Consider the following 19,630-nt stretch of genomic DNA (forward strand, 5'->3'; position numbering starts at 1 on the left):
AACGGTTACGGAAAATTGGGTACTTCACTTTCACTTTGCCATAGTATAACTATGGTCTTGCGTATGATCACTTATCACTTTTCGAAATCATAGTCCTGTCACGGTCTTACACGGATCACATTTATCACTTGTCACTTGTCACTGATCGGATAAGTGTAGCTAAAGCTACCACTTATCGCTTGTCACTTGTCACTAATCAGATATGTGTAGCTGAGGCTACCGCTTTTGACTTGTCACTGATTAGAAATACTCAAATCCGACATTCCGCTCAATTTGATCATTTATTCAGTTTTTGCATTGTCATTTTATTCTCAATTAATTAATAAATATATCTCATCATACATTATATAATTCATAAAATTAATATTTAATCATTAAATTTCAGTCATATGAACTTACCTGGGTCGATTTCAAAAATTTGTGAAAATTCAGGGACTAATCAGCTACTTTCTCTTTTCCTCGATTTGCTTCGGGTTCTCGATTTGCAGTAAAAATATGAAAAAACAGCTTAAGGAAACCCTTCCATGGTGTTTTTGCTGATGAGAATGCAGAAAAATAAAGAGAAATCTAGATAATTCCACTTTAGTCCTAGCTTTATTAACTAAATTTTGCAATATTCCAATTTTACCTTTAATTCTCCTTATTTTCTTGTTGATTTTATGCCCTTGCCGTCCAGCCCAAATAAACCTTGGGTCTATTTGCCTTTTGAACCCTCTTTCTTTTATCATTTAAGCTATTTAATCATTTCTCAAAATTTTACATTTATTACAATTTAGTTCTTTTTATTCAATTAACTATCGAAACTTTAAAATTTCTTGATGAAACTTTAATACTAACTTATTAACACTCCGTAAATATTTATAAAAATATTTATGGCTCGGTTTAAAATTTTCAAAGTCTCGATACCTTGTTTTCGATTCTAATTATTTTAATATTTATTTTTAGTCCACTATTCGCTATTTCAAAAATTTTCTTAACTTCATATCTAACTTATATTCACTAAATTAATAATATTTTCTACTCATTTTTCGGATTTAGTGATTTCGAATCACTGTTCCGACACTGCTGAAAATTTAGGCTATTACAAATACATACATTTATTTTTATATCGGATTAGTATAATTGTTTGTGTATGTAATATACCAATGTAATATGGTGTTAATTTGATAATATTGTTAGTGATTTGTGAAAATTGAATCAAATTCAAATTTTCATGTATAAAATCGCATAAAATCAAAGTTTGTGTATGACATTGCATATTAGATCAAAGTTCATGTATAGTTTTGACGTTTATCCCTAGATAAAATTGCATAGAATTTCTTTTCTTAATTTTATTAGCAATTGTATTATTGATATATTTTTATGGACTAACATATTATATACAATGATTTGATTTTAAATTTTATTATTTATTTAGAATTTTTTTCACAAATATTATTAATAAATTTAATAATAATTAATATTTTAAAATTTAAAATTATGTGATTATAAATAGTGTAATTACATTTCATCAATTAAACCTATTTGAAAAACTAAAATTATTTATAATAATAAATATAATTAATAACTTAATAATTACACTCTAATCTAATTATTACATACAACGACAAATAACACTTTTTCAGAGTTGGATATGGGTGATCTTGTAAGAATATTAAAAGACAACTAAAATTATGGAGATTAAGCAACTTGTCACCATAAAATAAAATAAAATAACAAAAAAAAAACCATGAGAGATGAAAGAATGACAAGGCAGAGAAAAAGAGAACTTGCACTTTTGAATTATTATTATTATTATTATTTCAATGCTTCTCACATGCTAAAATTAAATAATTTTTTTTTAAAAACAATAAACTACACCTAAGATCACTAAATTATTAGTAAATTTACATATTAATCATTCAATTTCAAAATGTTACAAAATCATCACTGAACTATTCGAAAGTTTTCATTTGAGTTATTGGGTTGTCAAAATTGTTGTTGTATAGCCATTTTCTGTTCACACCGCCTGCACCAATAGAAAGATTTCCTCTCCCTTCTCTTTTACAATTCAGTTTTTTTTTCCACGAAACGAAGTTGATATCATGAATCTGCAAACCAAAATCTAAACAATTTTCTTATTTGATCTCAGATGTTGATTGTCAGATTGACTTGGATTTAAGATATGTTATTTTACAAGTCGATGGGCATTGATCCATCGTACTGATTGTCGAATCGTCACTTGGAACTCACTAACCAATCTCTTTTAGAAAAAACTTAATAATCCAGTTATTTAAATAAAAACTTTCGAATAGTTCAATTACCAATTTTTAACTTTCTAAAGTTAAGTGACCAAAACGTAAATATATTAATAATTTAGTAACCTTTGGTGGAGTTTACCCTAAAAAAATAATATTGAAACCAAACATGTGAACAGCTTTATCTAGGACCTATACCATTGATATTGAAGAAATTTTATTTTATTTTAAAAATTTCATAAAATATAATTTTTATTTTATTTTTTTATATATATTCATAATAAATTTCATTTTGGAAACTCAATTATTGGACAGGTTAAGAGGTATACTAAATTATTGCCTTATGTTTATCAATTTGAAAAAAAAAATAATAACAATCACAAAAGAAAAGCTAAAATAACAAAATTTTATAGTGTTAATTTATTCAAACAATTAAAGAAGTTAATAATCAAATATTAAAAGGTGCTTTATATGAAAATTACCCATAAATGGACTTTTATTAGTAGGGGCATTCAAACGGCCGGTTCAGTTATTAATTGAATCGAACTAGCATTAACCAAATTAAACAAATTATATAATCTTTTAATCGTTAACCGAATCGAAATTTTTTCAAAAAAAATTAACCGAATCAAAATTTATGTGTCTTTGCCTTTTGGTTAAAATAAGTATAAAACATATAAAAAAATACATTGATGATGTTCATTTGTCTTGAAAGTTAACTGAATTAACCGAAATTTTAAGTCTTGAAACACTACATAATTATTAAGTTTAGTTAATTGATTAATTAATTGATTTCTAACCGAATTAATCGATAACCAAAATTTTCAAAAATTATTAATTAATCTCTAACAAAACTAAATTCAACTACTGTCTGATTAACCGAATTAAATCGATTCGATTGATTAACACAATTTTAACTAAAATTTGAACATCCTATTAAAAAGGTGAAAGTCACAAATCATTTACCGCTCAAAGAAAAGATTGATTGCATTGGGAGATTTTAGAGTAACTTCCTTAAAAGAGTTAATGGTGAGCTATAACCACATAAAAGATTAATTTCTTAAAATTTTTAGGCATAATATGTAGATTAGCTCTTCAATTTAGGAATTTTTCTCAAATTAGTACTTTTTATTTAGATCACATTGGTATCTAAAGTTGACAAATATTGTACAAATTGATAAATATGAATGATATAATTTCTTTTATTTTTTTGAAAATGTTGGTGGCAAGAATAAAAGAGCAACATGTGGATAACTGTTGAATTATTCTAAAAATTCAAAAAAAAACATAAAAATTCAAAAAAAGAAGAAAAAATATTATTAAAATTCAAAAAGTGAATAAACATAATTCAAAAAAATATACAAAAAATTATCTTGCGCACCTAACCCCAGTTGAAATCACTAATAAATTTAACATTATTATCACTCAAGTTGTTTGAGTCAATTGTAATTGTTGATACAACTTGGGATGTAAAGGTCATATAATTGCTAAGATGCTTTTCATCATCATCTGATCCATTTACCAACAAGTGTTAGGTGCAATGGTAAGGGACATTGCACTCTTAAGGAAACCATAGAAATGGCATTGTTAGGAAGGGCAACCACAAACTCTAAAAAGGTTAATCTTCATAGACCATAAGGTGAACATGTAGGATACCTTGATTATTCCAAAAAAATCATTTGATCCACCAGAGGGATCTTCATCACTCTAGGTAATGCATTCAATGTATTGGTACATCCAACTTGAATATGACTAAAACCTTAAGCACTCGTGACAATGTATTCATTTGTTTCTCATTGGTTGCATCTTCATTGATCACTACTCATTTCCTTTGGCCTTGTTAGAGTTGTGATTTACATCAAACTTTCTGTTTCTCCTAGTTAGCTTCTTGAATGCTCTATTGAAGTTTTGATTGAGAAAGACTAGCTGCTCTTGTAGATATTCAATAGTAGTTTCATCGTTAGTTGCAATTGGGATTTTAGCTTGCAATGTAATATTCTTTTCTGCTTTTCCCTTGCTTTTTCTTATCTCTTCAAGATTTATCTTGAAGGTTTGTAGTGAACCAATGAGCTCATCAATCCTCATTATATCAATGGTCTTTGCCTTTTTTATAACAGTCACCTTGATCAAAAAAATTTTAGGCAAAGATCTAACCAGCTTTATGACTAGTTTAAAATTTGATACTTTTATTAAGGGAAAATGCCTAGTTTGTTATGTCATGTAACTTTGCATAGAATTTAGATATCTTGCATCTTCAAAGTCTCAAACCTTGTTCATAGCATATAAAGCTTAATGTAACACCCCTCACCCGTATCCAACGTCGGGACAGGGTTTGAGGCGTTACCGGACTTAAACATTCACAACATGTAAAACCGGGCCACAAAATTTCACCAAAAATTAAAACATCTCAAACACATGCATATCATCCTTTATATAGGTCTTCGAAACCTATAACATACATTGGGGTGGTTCGAGACTAAACCAAGAACTTTGAAAATCTTTGGGCAACTTAACTAATTTTCTTGCTTCGGAGAGTCACACGTCCGTGTGGATTAGGCCGTATGGTCAATTTCAAGGCTATGTTCCAAGCCAATTGTCACCCTTAATTACCTACATACACTTATACATTTTCATAGCAATTGACATGGCATATTTTAGTAATTATATATTCACAATCAAGACACAAGCATAGCATTCTTACAACAACACATAACATATTACCATCCATGCATGGCAAACAAGCATATGCATATCACCAATATCAGACGTAACATGAATAGCTAGATTTATAAGTCAGAATCATTAGCTCACTAACGACCAATATATTTGGCCAAATTATAATAACACATGTTATAAAACTAGGTCCCTATACATACCACTCACTTGATAATTCTAGCATATTTGTTTATACTGTCAAGGTGTTGGCTTGAAAGTGTGATGTTGCCTCCGACGATCTCTAACCCCGAGTTAACCTGACAACACTAAAAGAAATGGAAATGAGGGGGTAAGTTTTATGCTTAGTAAGATCGCATGAAAATAATAAGCAATTTACTAACATGCTTTCCATAGTAAAACTATCCCAATTGTACATTTACACATGTTCTGGTTACGTTGTTTCTTGAGTCATAGTCATTAAATCATTTATATCTGGAGGTATATCCACTTAGCACCACGTTACACATATAACCGTGGTGCTAAGTGGATATGCCACGGTTACATATATTGATTCATTAACATGGTGCTAAGTGGATATACCACGGTTAAACATGTAAGTGGTGCTAAGTGGATATGCCACGGTTATACATGTTAATTAGAAAAGTGGCGTTAAGTGCGTATGCCACAATTACATGTTAGCCCAATAGTGTGGAGCTATGTCCTAAAACCACCGGATATTGTTACTTTCCGAAGTGTTCACCGGGAGAAACAAGTTTGCTAAATGAAATTTAACGTGAAAAAAAAATGTGGGATAATACTGGAATATGAATATTTGAGTTTTGGTGGAACAGGGTCAGAGCGATTTCTAAATCCTCTATTCTGACTTTAGAAATTCACTAAAAATTGTACAAAAATAATTAGGAGTCATATTTTATATGTATAGATTCCTTATTGAGTCTAATTTTAATAGAAACAAACGACATAGTCATCTAAATTCTGTACAGAAAGAAAAGTGATTCGTAGTGAACAGACATCAGAGCAGTCGAACACTGAAATAGGGGAAATTTTAACTAATAAACTGTACTAATTGGCCCAACCAAAAATTCTGGAAAAAAATTAGTAAATAGATATATGAGTCTAGTTTCAGGGAAAATTTACGGATTTAAAGTTCGAGTTTCGTAACTCGATATATGATTTTTTTAGCGACTGTGATGTAGATGAGCAGTTTATTACGAAAGGTGAAATAAAGTGTTTGAAATTGTTTAAGTGATAAAGTCTGTTAACGCCTCAAGCCCGACTCCGGCGGTGGTCTCGGGTAAGGGGGTGTTACACTTAGACTGCTTGATAGTATTGGTTTCTTTATGAGCAGTCTCAAGTGTGGTCAAAACTTCTTTAGTAGTAGTGGACTTTGAGTTATACTTGAACTTTTGGGGGTCTATTGTTGGATCTGGTGCCCTAAGTGTAGTATATTTATTTGTAAACTTGTAATTTTTTTGAACAAATTGGTTAACAAAATAATTCATGGATTACATTAACATACTTTGTATAATTGTCCTCATGTAGTTTTTGTATGCAAAGCAAAATAGAAACAAATATTGGCTCACTGGTTGTTTAATGTTTAAACTAATACTAAGTGGTATTATGTGGTCGGATTGTAATACGGAAAGACAACTTATATTAGTAGGTGAACCTAAACATGTCATTAGCCTAATAAAAAATAAGCAAACCGATTGAAAGACTAATATCAGTCTTGGGCATCAGAGCAGATGGCTCTTAGAATATAGAGACATAAATGTAACTGACAGTACATCGAACTGGACTTAAGAAGAATAGATCCTGAATCCGTTTATGAAATTATTCACTTGTGATGCTCAAAGTGCAGCATACCTTAATCCTGAGTGGGCAACAAGTTATGTATGCACGACTCGTATACTTTGATGTAAGTAAAAACCTAAGTTCAAATAGATATATAAGGAATCCATAGTTGATGCGTTGAGTATACAACTTCTACAGTATGTAACGTCATTCGCAACAGTGGAATTCATTGCCTGAGATATTGGTAAATGATATCCTTTCAATTGGCATTACATGGTTGTTGAAAAGTAAATATGATCACAGGTTGTTCATCTTTGTGATAAATGACTTGATTACTATTGGATAATAATTGATTTTTCATGAAGGAAAATGTAATGGTTACCATGAGACAAAATAAGATCATATTGCAAAAATGAATTTATTCCAAAGAGATTAACGATATCCTATGAGGTAACACACTTATGACTAGATTCGAGTCTTGCCTTGTATAAACCATCTGTTGGTTCTTTGTTTATATTTAATTTAGTCTATATCTTACTATATGTGGACTCTTATATATATATTTATTTATTTATTTTGGTGTAAGTTTGAATTTATTTTGATTATTAGTCTAATTTTGCTTTATAATGATTAATTTAGTTTTAATTATTCGAATGCACTCTTTGTAATTGTAATTATGGCTGCATATGTAACATTTAAAAGAAAAACATTGATATTAACTAAATATTAAGTTATGTTTAATATTTGATTATATCAACAATTCATAATATCACTAAACTATTTTTATATTTAATTATTTTTTAATTTTAATTAAAAAATTGAATATAAAGATTAAAAATAACAAAATAATAATGCTTCACTAATAAAAGGTAAAGTTGTGCTTTTATTTAAAATTTATTTAATAAATAAACTTTAAGGGTTAGTGGATTTTTCATCAACCATTAACGATAGGTGAGTATTTGAAAAATAACACGAGCAAAGTGGATTTTTTAACAAAATGTGAAAGGGCTAACAAAATTATGTCTCTTTTACTAAAAAAATGGGTTAATTAATTCTTATAAATAAATTTTTCCTGTTAAAAATTTCATCTATTTTTACTATTACAAACTGACATGGCTGACAAAATAACCAAATAGTTAAACATAGTGTGACACATGTAACTTATACTAAAGTCGATGACTTTTTTAACAGAAGGATTTGCTCTTGATCTACCGTGCAAGAATCAAATTATCCATTTTTTAAATAGAAATGGTAAAATGTAATCTAACTTTTAATCAGGGATGGATCTAGGAGGTGCGAGGGCCGGTCGCCCCTTTGGCCAAATTGTATGATAGACTTTGAAAGACTAAACTTAGAGGTCTAATATGGACTTTAAAGCCAAATTCTAGAATTAATTGATTTGGCCTATACCCATACATATTAAGTTAGTAACTTTCTTGTATTTTGATTTGTATGTCTTGCTAAAAAATTATCTTCCTCTATTAAGATGCTGACATTGCTGAGAGAAAAAGAAAGGAGTTTGATGCCGCGATTAAGAGCACAGAGAAAAAAATACAAATTATCTTCCTCTAAGCTTATTGCGCAAAAGTCCTGTCGGTAAATATTTTTGCATAAATTATATCCTTTATTTATTTGACTTATTATTATTATTTTTTTCTTTTTCCTAATATGTTGTTGTTTAATATATTATTACAGTCTTCAGGTTTTTTTATTAAATTAAGGTAAAAAAAAGTAAGAATACAATGAAAAATTATCTCAGTCTTCAGAATTCCTTGCAAAATATTGAGAGGACTATTGAGAAACAAAATTCTGAACAAGTTGCAAGAAATCGACTATAGCTCAAGGTGTCAATAGATGCTGTCAATTGGCTTGTATTTTAAGGTTGTGCCTTTAGCGGACACAATGAAGCACAAGATTTAAGAAATTAAGGTAACTTTCTTGAACTTATAAAACTCTTGGCTTCTTATAATGAAGATGTGGGGGCAACTTTCTTAAAAGATGATGGTGAAAGTAATATGTGTGGCGAATGGAACGGTTTGTAAGCATTATTTGCTAAAAAATGCTGATTTGAATACTATGTTCATTGCCTCGCTCACTGTCTTCAATTAACTTTAATAGTTGCATCCAAAGATGTTATTCCTATTTATCAATTTTTTTCATACTTTACAGGTATAATCAATTTGGTTGCTTCTTCAAGCAAGCGGCATGATCAATTAAGAGACATGAGGCATCTCATATCGTGGAGTTGATTGACAGTAAAGATGATGGAATATATGATGCAATGACATCCATTGAATTTGTTTTCATCTTGCATTTCATGATTGAGATGCTTGGGATCGTTGATGATCTTTGTCAAGCATTGCAGTATAAATCGCATGATATACTAAACGCGATGCAACTGGTGTTATCAACTAAAACGCTTCTTCAGAAATTCGGAGAACATAGGTGGGATCCTTTGTTTGAGAATTTGAAGTTATTTTGTAAAGATCAAATGATAGAAATCCCCATTTAAGTGCTCTGTACAAAGTTGGTTGAGGTCGGTCTTGCATCTAGAGATATAGCCTCACAATTGAGCATCATTATCGGTTTAATATATTCATTGCTAACAAAAATAAATTCTTGCTTTAATGATGAGGCAATGGAATTATTTGTTCTTAGTTTGGATCCAGACAATAATTACAAAACTTTTTGAGTGGAAGATATCTGCAAGCTTATGAATGATTTTTATTCAAATGATTTTACGGAGCAAGAAAAGCTACACATGAAGATTCAATTGGAGCATTTTCAACTTGATGCTCATCAAAGCACAGAGTTGCAGAAAGCTTCTATAGTTGCCGAGTTGTATTAAGTGCTAGCTAAGACAAATAAGTCAAGTACTTATCCTCTTCTTAATAGAATTATTCGTCTTGTGCTAACTCTTCCTGTGTTTATTGCAACAACCGAACGAGCATTTTTAGCTATGAAAATTATGAAGACAAGGTTTTGTAATAGAATGAAGGATGATTTTTTTTTCAGCTTACTTGGTGGCATACATCGAAAAAGAGATAGCTCGAGAATTTTCAATAGATTTTATCATTGATGAGTTTGATCTTATGAAAAAGCGGAAAATGCAATTTAGAATGCCTAGTATCGAGAAGTAGGATTTACCAAGTCTTTTAAATTTAATTTTTAGAATTATAATGATATTTATAAAATTTTTAGTATAGTATTAGTTATTCTTTTTTGCATATTGAGTAGAATTAAAACTTTTTACATTAAAAAAAAGTTGTTCGGATTTAGTAGTTCCGTCCCCCGTAAAGTAAAATCCTAGATCCATCCCTGGGCATGGGCATTATTGTCAATGCAGGAGAACGTGAGAACGTGAGTTCAAGTGCATTGAAACTCATTATCCTCTTATTTATAGATTGGGGAGTGATTATCAGTAGACTTCTAAGTATCGTATAAAACAAATAATATGATTAGAACTTATAATAAGATTATTAAAAAAATTGACTGTTTATTTAAAAAGTAACTTTAATATTAAAAAAACCTTAATTTAAAAAGGATATTAAAAATATAATATTTTTCTAATTTTCTATTATCAATTATTTCAAATATTCAATCTTACATTTTTTTACAATATATTTTATCACTGCCTCGAACACTTTTTTAGTTGTAATCAAAGTTCTTTTAAAATAATTAATTGATGTAACATGATTTTAAAACTTCTTAATTAAAGCTAATAAAGAAAACAATCATATTTCTACCATCACGAAACGACGTCGTAGAAGCTATAAAATAGGAAAGGGAGAAGCTCTCCGCTTAGAGACCAACGCAAAGTACAAACAGTACCAAAGTTACCAAATACTAACAATAAAATTCAAAGCTCAAAGAGAGAATCGAACACTCTCTTTCTATTTTTCGTGTACAAACTGGAAAAATACCAAAGAGAGCTTCCAAATTTGTTCTTAATTTTAGCTGATTTGGACCAGATCTGAGGTAACTTCTTAATTCTTTTATGAACTTTAATCATATCTTTCATGTATTTGCTCAATTGCCGATTCAAAATTCATGATTTGGTTTGGATTTGTTTCTTCTTTTTATTTTTATTTTGCAGGGAAATTGACGGTTGAAGAGAGAGTAAAAAAGAGAAGATGTTGACGAAATTTGAGACGAAGAGCAATCGAGTGAAAGGACTGAGTTTCCACACTAAGAGGCCTTGGATCTTAGCCAGTCTACACAGTGGTGTGATCCAGTTATGGGACTATCGAATGGGGACTTTGATTGATCGATTCGACGAACATGATGGCCCTGTTCGCGGTGTCCATTTTCACATGTCTCAACCTTTGTTTGTCTCTGGAGGTTCGTATTTCGTCTCTTTGCGCTCGGTTTTGATCCTTGCTTCATAAATCTGGTCGATTATTTTAGTGATCTATGTTTTCTTGTTACTTTATGGAATTTGAGAAATCCAAGGCATATGATAATGCTGGATCGACAGTTACTATAGAACATGTAGTTGGACTTGATTTAGAACTTCTAGACCTTATGTTGCTGAGTGATGAATGTCAATTGAACCATAGATGGAATTATAGGAGAAATTCATATATGATATAGATTTATTCGGTAGTTTTATATATTTATGCTTTTTTATTTTTTATTTGGCCCCAAAAATAAGCTGAAAAAGCTGTTATTAGTGAGTAGTGACAACAAGAAGCAAACATTGAATTAGCTCTGAAAAGGATTATAACTAGCACCCGATCTCCTGTTTAGTGTGTCTATCAGCTGCACTGCTGCAGCTTTGAACCATAATTAAGTGTCCTTCAACAATTTGCTTGATAGCAGAAGCCTGAGATGATATTTTGCCTGACCATACATGTTGATTCCTAGGTTACAAAATATAGTAGATATCACATAACCAGAGTACCAAACAAGGAAGTAAAGAAACAAGTAAATTAGTTATGAAAGGAATTCGAGACTGCAAAGATAACAATATAATTCTGGCTGACAGGCTATCTAGTGAATAACTTGCTGTTCAACCTTGCACCTTAGATGCTAAGCTTCTGTGTGAATAGATTTATTGCTGAGAAGGGATGCTATTGAGTTCATAATTTTGAAAATTTCCGGGCCTGGTCAACTTGGGCAAGGAGGGTCTGGATTTGAAAACTTTTTGGCTCAAAAAAGTGTTATTTTTTGGTGCTATGGTTTTCTTTTTCAGAGCATAGGGATCTTGTGTGATAGAAGTGATACTAAAAATTGATGTTTTTGCTTTCAGGGGATGACTACAAGATAAAGGTCTGGAACTACAAGTTGCATAGATGTGTTTTTACCCTTCTTGGACATCTTGACTATATTCGAACTGTGCAGTTTCATCATGAGAATCCTTGGATTGTGAGTGCCAGTGATGATCAGACTATCCGCATATGGAACTGGCAGTCACGAACTTGTATCTCCGTGTTAACTGGTCATAATCATTATGTTATGTGTGCGTCATTCCATCCCAAAGAAGACCTTGTCGTGTCGGCCTCCCTTGATCAGACCGTTCGAGTTTGGGATATTGGTTCCTTGAATAAGAAAACTGCCTCTCCAGCAGATGATATTTTACGTTTCAGTCAGATGAACTCAGAACTTTTTGGTGGCGTTGATGCAGTTGTTAAATATGTGTTGGAAGGTCATGACAGAGGAGTAAATTGGGCTGCATTTCATCCCACCTTACCTTTGATAGTCTCTGGAGCAGATGATCGCCAAGTGAAATTATGGCGTATGAATGGTAATTATAGGAAAACCACACCTGCTTCTACATTTATATTTCATTTTCTAGATGTGTTGATTAATGCTTTTTGTAAACTCACATTGGCCAATTAAAATCTTCATATAAGTTTTACCTTTTTCCATTTAAAATTTATATATGCAGCATAGCCCTTGCTTTTATAGCCAAGCTACCTCAATTTCTCCATTATATATTCTGCACCTGAGTATTTAGACCCCTAAATTTATTGTGGGATCAAGTAAATTGTTTATTTCTTTGCAGAGACAAAGGCTTGGGAAGTGGATACCTTTAGAGGACACATGAATAACGTATCATGTGTTATGTTCCATTCCAAACTAGACATCATTGTATCTAATTCCGAGGATAAAAGTATTCGTGTGTGGGATGTAACAAAGAGGACTGGACTTCAAACTTTCCGTCGAGAACATGACAGGTTCTGGATTCTTGCTGTTCATCCTGAGATGAATGTTTTGGCAGCTGGACATGACAGTGGCATGATTGTATTTAAGCTAGAGAGAGAGCGTCCTGCTTTTGCAGTGAGTGGGGAATCTCTGTTTTATGCCAAGGATCGGTTTTTAAGGTGTTATGACTTTTCGACTCAAAGGGAGGCACAAGTTATTCCAATTCGACGGCCTGGTTCCGCAAGTCTGAATCAAAGTGCAAGAACTCTTTCCTACAGTCCTACTGAAAATGCTGTTCTTATCTGCTCAGATGTGGATGGAGGATCTTATGAATTGTATGTGATACCAAAAGATAGCTTTGGCAGGGGAGAGATGCAGGAGGCAAAGAAAGGTCTTGGTAGTTCTGCTATATTTGTAGCTCGTAACCGGTTTGCTGTTCTTGACAAAGGCAACAATCAAGTCTTGATCAAGAATTTAAAGAATGAGGTGGTTAAAAAGAGTGGCCTTCCAGTGCCTACGGATGCAATATTTTATGCTGGAACAGGTAACTTGTTGTGTCGATCAGAGGATAGAGTAGTTATATTTGATCTCCAGCAGAGGCTTGTTCTTGGTGATCTTCAAACCCCTTTGGTGAAATATGTTGTTTGGTCTAATGACATGGAGAATGTTGCTTTACTTAGCAAGCATACGATTGTCATAACTAACAAGAAGCTTGTTCACCGGTGCACTCTTCATGAGACAATACGTGTAAAGAGTGGAGCCTGGGATGACAATGGTGTTTTTATCTACTCCACCCTCAACCACATAAAATACTGCCTTCCCAATGGAGATTGTGGAATAATTCGAACGCTTGAGGTTCCCATATACATAACAAAGGTTTCAGGAAATACTATATTTTGCTTGGATCGTGATGGGAAGAATAAGGCTATTGTCATTGATGCTACTGAATACATTTTCAAGCTCTCTCTGCTTCAGAAGAGATATGATCAGGTTATGAGTATGATAAGGAACTCTCAGCTTTGTGGTGAAGCCATGATTGCTTATCTGCAACAGAAAGGGTTTCCTGAGGTGGCTCTCCATTTTGTGAAAGATGAGAAAACACGCTTTAATTTGGCTCTCGAGAGTGGGAACATTCAAATTGCTGTTGCATCGGCTAAGGAGATCGATGACAAAGATCATTGGTATAGATTGGGTGTGGAGGCCCTTCGCCAAGGCAATGCAGGTATAGTGGAATATGCCTACCAGAGGACAAAGAACTTTGAGAGGCTGTCTTTTCTTTATCTCATAAATGGTAACCTAGATAAGCTGTCCAAGATGCTGAAAATTGCAGAAGTTAAGAATGATGTTATGGGTCAATTTCACAATGCTTTGTATCTTGGCGATATAAAGGAACGTGTTAAGATCTTGGAGAATGCTGGTCACTTGCCTCTTGCTTATGTTACAGCATCAGTCCATGGGCTACAGGATGTGGCTGATAGGTTAGCAGCTGAGTTGGGAGATGATGTCCTTCCTTTGCCAACAGGGAAGGAACCATCCTTATTGATGCCTCCAACCCCCGTTGTGTCTGGTGGTGATTGGCCTCTTTTGAGAGTTATGAAAGGCATATTCGAAGGTGGATTGGATAGTATTGGCAGGGGTGGTGTGGATGAAGAGGAGGAGGGTGCAGAAGGTGATTGGGGTGAGGATCTTGATGTGGTCGATGTTGATGGCTTGCAAAATGGGGATGTTGCTGCAATTTTGGAAGATGGGGAAGTGGCTGAAGAAAACGAAGAGGAGGGTGGATGGGACCTTGAAGACTTGGAACTCCCCCCTGAGGTTGAGACACCAAGGGTTTCTAACAATGCTCGTTCATCTGTTTTTGTGGCACCAACTCCCGGTATGCCTGTGAGTCAAATTTGGACTCAAAGATCATCTCTTGCTGCTGATCATGCAGCAGCAGGCAATTTTGATACAGCAATGCGTTTGCTGAGCAGGCAACTTGGAATAAGAAATTTTGCTCCTTTGAAATCCATGTTTCTTGATCTTCATTCTGGCAGCCATAGCTATCTTCGTGCACTTTCATCTGCTCCTGTGGTGTCATTGGCAATTGAGAGGGGGTGGAGTGAGTCTGGTAGTCCTAATGTGAGGTCTCCACCGGCCCTTGTGTTCAATTTTTCTCAGTTGGATGAAAAGCTGAAGGCTGGTTACAAGGCAACAACGGCTGGAAAATTCACCGAGGCTCTTCGGCTCTTTCTCAGCATTCTTCATACGATTCCATTTATTGTTGTGGAATCAAGGAGGGAAGTTGATGAAGTCAAGGAGTTAATTATTATCGCTAAGGAGTACGTTCTTGGTATGCAGATGGAGCTTAAGCGAAGAGAAATGAAAGACAATCCAGTCCGCCAACAGGAACTTGCTGCCTACTTCACCCACTGCAACCTTCAATTGCCTCACCTCAGACTTGCTCTGTTAAATGCAATGACCGTCTGCTACAAGGCAAAGAACCTGGCTACAGCAGCTAACTTTGCCAGACGTCTACTAGAAACAAACCCGACAAATGAGAATCAAGCTAAGACCGCGAGGCAAGTGCTACAAGCTGCTGAGAGGAATATGACCGATGCCTCTCAACTAAACTATGATTTCAGAAACCCATTCGTGACATGTGGGGCAACTTATGTGCCAATTTACAGAGGACAGAAGGATGTATCATGCCCATATTGCACCGCTCGCTTTGTACCTACCCAGGGTGGACAATTGTGTACGGTGTGTGATCTTGCAGTGGTCGGGGCAGATGCTTCAGGGTTGCTTTGTTCGCCTTCACAGGTACGATAAAAAGCTTCCAAATTTTAATATACTTTTGAACTGTATTCTGCTGATCCTTATGTCTGCAAAAACGTTCACGTTGATCGATTCATATCTTCTATTTCGTTTTCTTCTTTTTTGTCTTTATTCCCTTAATAGAGTTCCTTAGGATTTCATATGCAAGAACGTAACTGGAATTATAGAATTTTCAGTCTATTCTGGTATAATTGTTCAGCTGTTTCATATTTCATAGACAAGAATGGCATAGTTGTGGAGGCCTTGATAATGGATTATATGTGACATGTAGAACTTGAACACATAAGGTTTGATGTTGCGATTTAAGTGATATTCATTCTTCTGAGTTTTGATTGGTTGGCACCTCGATCTCATTGGAAAGGTCGGATTATGGTTTTAGTATGCTGAAATTTAGGATTTAACCCCTTGGTCCCCGTACTACTTTTGCAAATTTGGGAACTTTTATTTCAAGGAGTTACATTCTACTTTTCAGATTTAAAACTACAGCACAAGTCCAATTGTTTTGTTCTATTAAATTTAGGTTCATTACAATCATTTTTTTTACATAGTTATTAAGTGAGGATTTCTGTTATTTTAAATTGTCACACCAACAAAATTAAAAAAAAAGAAGATTTTAGAGGTGTTAACAATTATACTTGAATTTTGAAATCTACAAAGTCAGAATAAATTCTTGAAAATAATGTACAAAGAATATAGGGACTTGAAGTATATTTTAATCTAATTTAGTTTTTGTTTCTTTGTTTTTCATATTATTATTAACGTTATTAATTACTGTGGTTAAAGGGGTGATGTAGCTTTTTTGTATATGTTGTTCACTTATAAGTGTATGTTGGAGATGGATAAATCTAACATTTTTTAAAAAATCATATAATTTAAGGAATAATATTTTTATGTGATATCCAAATATGTATGGAGGACATTAATATTTTAGAAAAAGTAAGAGTATGCTTTTAGCCTTTTATGCTTTAGTTAGGTTACTTCGACATGAATCTTCTTTAGTGGAAACGTGGGAAAAGCTTTTCCAATTGCTTACTTTTACTGCCACTCTCTTTTAGGACACTATCTATATGAAATAATTTATAGAATGTGAATATTGATATATTAAGTAGTTTCTCAAAAGAAATTAAAAATTTATATAAATCCTAAACATGATTATCATGCATTTTTTAAAGAAAAAAAGTTTTTGTACAATAAATTTGATTTTCTTTGAGGTTTTTCATAATTCTTTTTATTAAAAAAAAAACCAGAAAAGGCAGATGTAACATTAGTAAGGACATTTTGTTAGGCCCAGTTTTAAGAATCCTTTGCCGACTTTGCCTTTTGCACGTGCATTGGAATCTCTCCCAAAGCGGACCAAATCCGATAGTAATGACCCAAATCCATGGGAAAAAAGGACCAAAGTTTCCCCTTCTCTTTATGTATTTTTATTAGTTACAAAACAAAATTAATAATAATTGCTAATGAAGCATTCCCACAGTTCGCAAAGGCTCGGGTTCAAATTTTATTTATGTAATTGTAATATATGGGTCTTGTTTTATTTTTGTGTGAGTTTTTTTCAATTTTTTTCGGATTTGATTTGATTTTTGGCGTGCATCCTTGATTTCTTTTAAAACAAGCATGTGTTAATTAATTTTTTTAATAACGCTAAATACAAGTTCACGTTTCGTCAACTGGACTGATGTAAGAATATGATTGACACAACGCTTAATTTTGAAGATTCAAATTTGAAGTTTAATAAATCAATTTTAAAATCTGACTCATCATTTGAGCACTTTTTAGTGAATTAACCCAACCAAAGAGGTCAGGAAGTTAATTGGGAGTCTCTTTGACACGTGGCTTACAATTATTGGTGGGAAAGACGTGGACCTATTTACAACTTCTAACTTGTGATCCTCAACCATTTCTTAAAGGAAACTCAAATCACTCGAAAACCAAACACCTACCATTAAGAGAGAGAAAGAGAGAGAGGAGAAAATGGAGAAGCAAAGCAAATCTTATGGTGTTGTTTTACCTACAATGGATGAAGATCATGAAGAATTTGTTTTCATTGATGAAGATTATGATGTTGATGATGATCTTTCCCATTGGGAATTCATTGATTCCTCTGTTACCGATTCTGATGATGCCGATGATGATGTCTCGTTTCATCGTGGTGAATTATTGAGAAGAAACGTAGAGTCGTTTATCCCTTTAACTTTCCCCTTTCCCCCTATAACGGAGGTGAAAAAGTCCATCCCGATTCCTGCTCCGATTCAAGATACTGATGATCGTGATCCATCACTTGATGGATCTGATGATCAAGATGATGATGTTGATGCATCATTTCATCGTGACGAATTATCGAGAAGAAGAAACTTAGCGTTCGGTATGCCTTTCCCTTTCCCCCATTTAACGGTGGTGAAAAGGCTTAACCTGATGCATGATCATGATAATGATGATCATGATCCATCACATGACGATGCATCGTTTCATCGTGATGAAGTATCGAGAAGAAACTTAGTGTACGGTATGCCTTTCCCTTTTCCTCCTCTAACGGAGGTGAAAAAGTTCATCCCGTTCCCTGCTCCAATTCAAGATAATGATGATCATGATCCATCACATGATGGATCTGATGATCAAGACGATGTTGATGATGATTATGGATGTGATTTGGATGATGAATTGGTTCCAAAGGCATTGAGTGGGAAATTTGGAAGGCAAAGGATGAGGAAATTAGGGAAAAGGGCATTCGCGAAGATGAACACTTCAAAGAAATCGCCGTATCTGTATGTGAAGCCTGGATGCGTTCATGGGAAGCATGGGCTTGGATTAAAGCACAGTTTCTAGGTAAATCAACAATATTTTAGATCTTTTAATTGGGTTAATCTTCATTTGAATTTTTTTAAAGTTGTAATTATTAGGGTTTTTAATTTAATTTGACATTGGCTTACTTAGATTTGGTTACTTGTTAATAATAACCTTATTATTATTAATTAGGCTTCTTCCATGTTCTATATATATATTTAATAGATCTGATTTGTAGCCTCTCTTTTATTTTGCTTCATATTTTGATTGCTTCAACGTTCATAATCTGATGGACTTTTTGAAGTTAAAACAATTCCTAAATATTATTTGTGAAGGAATTAATTTGAAAATATTCTTTTAAAATAATGTCAACTGATCTATTATAATTATATTGAAGTGAATTGTGATTTAGTATCCTATCAACAAAATCAAAATTTTAAATTAGTATTAGACAAATTTTAATTCAGTTAGTATTGATATTTTTTTAAAATAAAAAGTATAATTTATAGAGGATATTGATAATTTTAAGAATTGTATTAAAAAAAATTCTGTCTGACAATGTTCCTCTTATTTATTTTTTTTAGAATTTTAGTAAAAAATTCTAAAATGTCACATGTGGGATCTTGGGGAAATTTGGGGTTGTTTTATGTGTGTTTGAAAAGTTTTGACAATGAAAATGATATCCAAAGTTAAATCATTTTATCAATTCCTTTGATTTGTGCCTAATAAAACTATAAAAATGGACTAATTTAATTTTAGATAAACTATAAAAATAGTTATTTTTATTTGTTTAGATTATATTTTAGTCATTTATAGTGGTCACTTACGTTATTATTTTGTTACGAAAATTGTTACGAAGATTGTCACTCTACCGTTAAAGCTTCATTACTTCCCTAACGACGGTCTTACGTGGTAGTCCAAATGGGTTTTAAATGCTAACTTGGATGTCCTACGTCGTAGTTTAAATTAAATTTATTTAATTAAAAACATATTTTCATCCGAGCAATTGGACATGCAAATTGGCATTTAAGATTGTCATTAAGGAAGTAATGGAATTTAACGGTACTGACCACTTCGTAACAAAACAATAACGTAAGTGACTAAAACATAACATTTCAAACATAAGTGAATAAAATGAATATGAGACAAACAAAAGTGATTATTTTTATAGTTTA

The 19,630-nt window shown here is 32.7% G+C and overlaps 2 protein-coding genes across 2 annotated transcripts; both read left to right on the forward strand.

Annotated features, from left to right (window-relative positions):
• The first annotated feature begins 10,515 nt into the window (after positions 1-10,515).
• LOC107949095 (coatomer subunit alpha-1) lies at positions 10,516-15,981 on the forward strand. Its single transcript, XM_016883809.2, has 4 exons — positions 10,516-10,685; positions 10,804-11,048; positions 11,959-12,453; positions 12,715-15,981. The coding sequence occupies exons 2-4, from the start codon at positions 10,841-10,843 to the stop codon at positions 15,663-15,665; spliced, it is 3,654 nt and encodes a 1,217-aa protein (XP_016739298.2). The 5' UTR covers positions 10,516-10,685; positions 10,804-10,840; the 3' UTR covers positions 15,666-15,981.
• Positions 15,982-16,752: 771 nt separating this feature from the next.
• On the forward strand, positions 16,753-18,643 carry LOC107949096 (uncharacterized). The gene has a single exon (XM_016883810.2). The coding sequence runs from the start codon at positions 17,646-17,648 to the stop codon at positions 18,495-18,497; it is 852 nt and encodes a 283-aa protein (XP_016739299.1). The 5' UTR covers positions 16,753-17,645; the 3' UTR covers positions 18,498-18,643.
• The last annotated feature ends 987 nt before the right edge of the window (positions 18,644-19,630 follow it).

The sequence above is a fragment of the Gossypium hirsutum genome, chromosome A04, assembly GCF_007990345.1.
Source record: "Gossypium hirsutum isolate 1008001.06 chromosome A04, Gossypium_hirsutum_v2.1, whole genome shotgun sequence".
In the NCBI taxonomy this organism is placed as follows: Eukaryota; Viridiplantae; Streptophyta; class Magnoliopsida; order Malvales; family Malvaceae; genus Gossypium; species Gossypium hirsutum.

Excerpts from the sequence above, each read along its gene's own strand:
- LOC107949095 (XM_016883809.2), top strand. The coding sequence starts at position 10,841 with ATGTTGACGAAATTTGAGACGAAGAGCAATCGAGTGAAAGGACTGAGT. Across the intron at positions 11,049-11,958 it reads ACCTTTGTTTGTCTCTGGAG|GGGATGACTACAAGATAAAG; the intron begins GTTCGTATTTCG and ends TTTTGCTTTCAG. Across the intron at positions 12,454-12,714 it reads GAAATTATGGCGTATGAATG|AGACAAAGGCTTGGGAAGTG; the intron begins GTAATTATAGGA and ends ATTTCTTTGCAG.
- LOC107949096 (XM_016883810.2), top strand. The coding sequence starts at position 17,646 with ATGGAGAAGCAAAGCAAATCTTATGGTGTTGTTTTACCTACAATGGAT.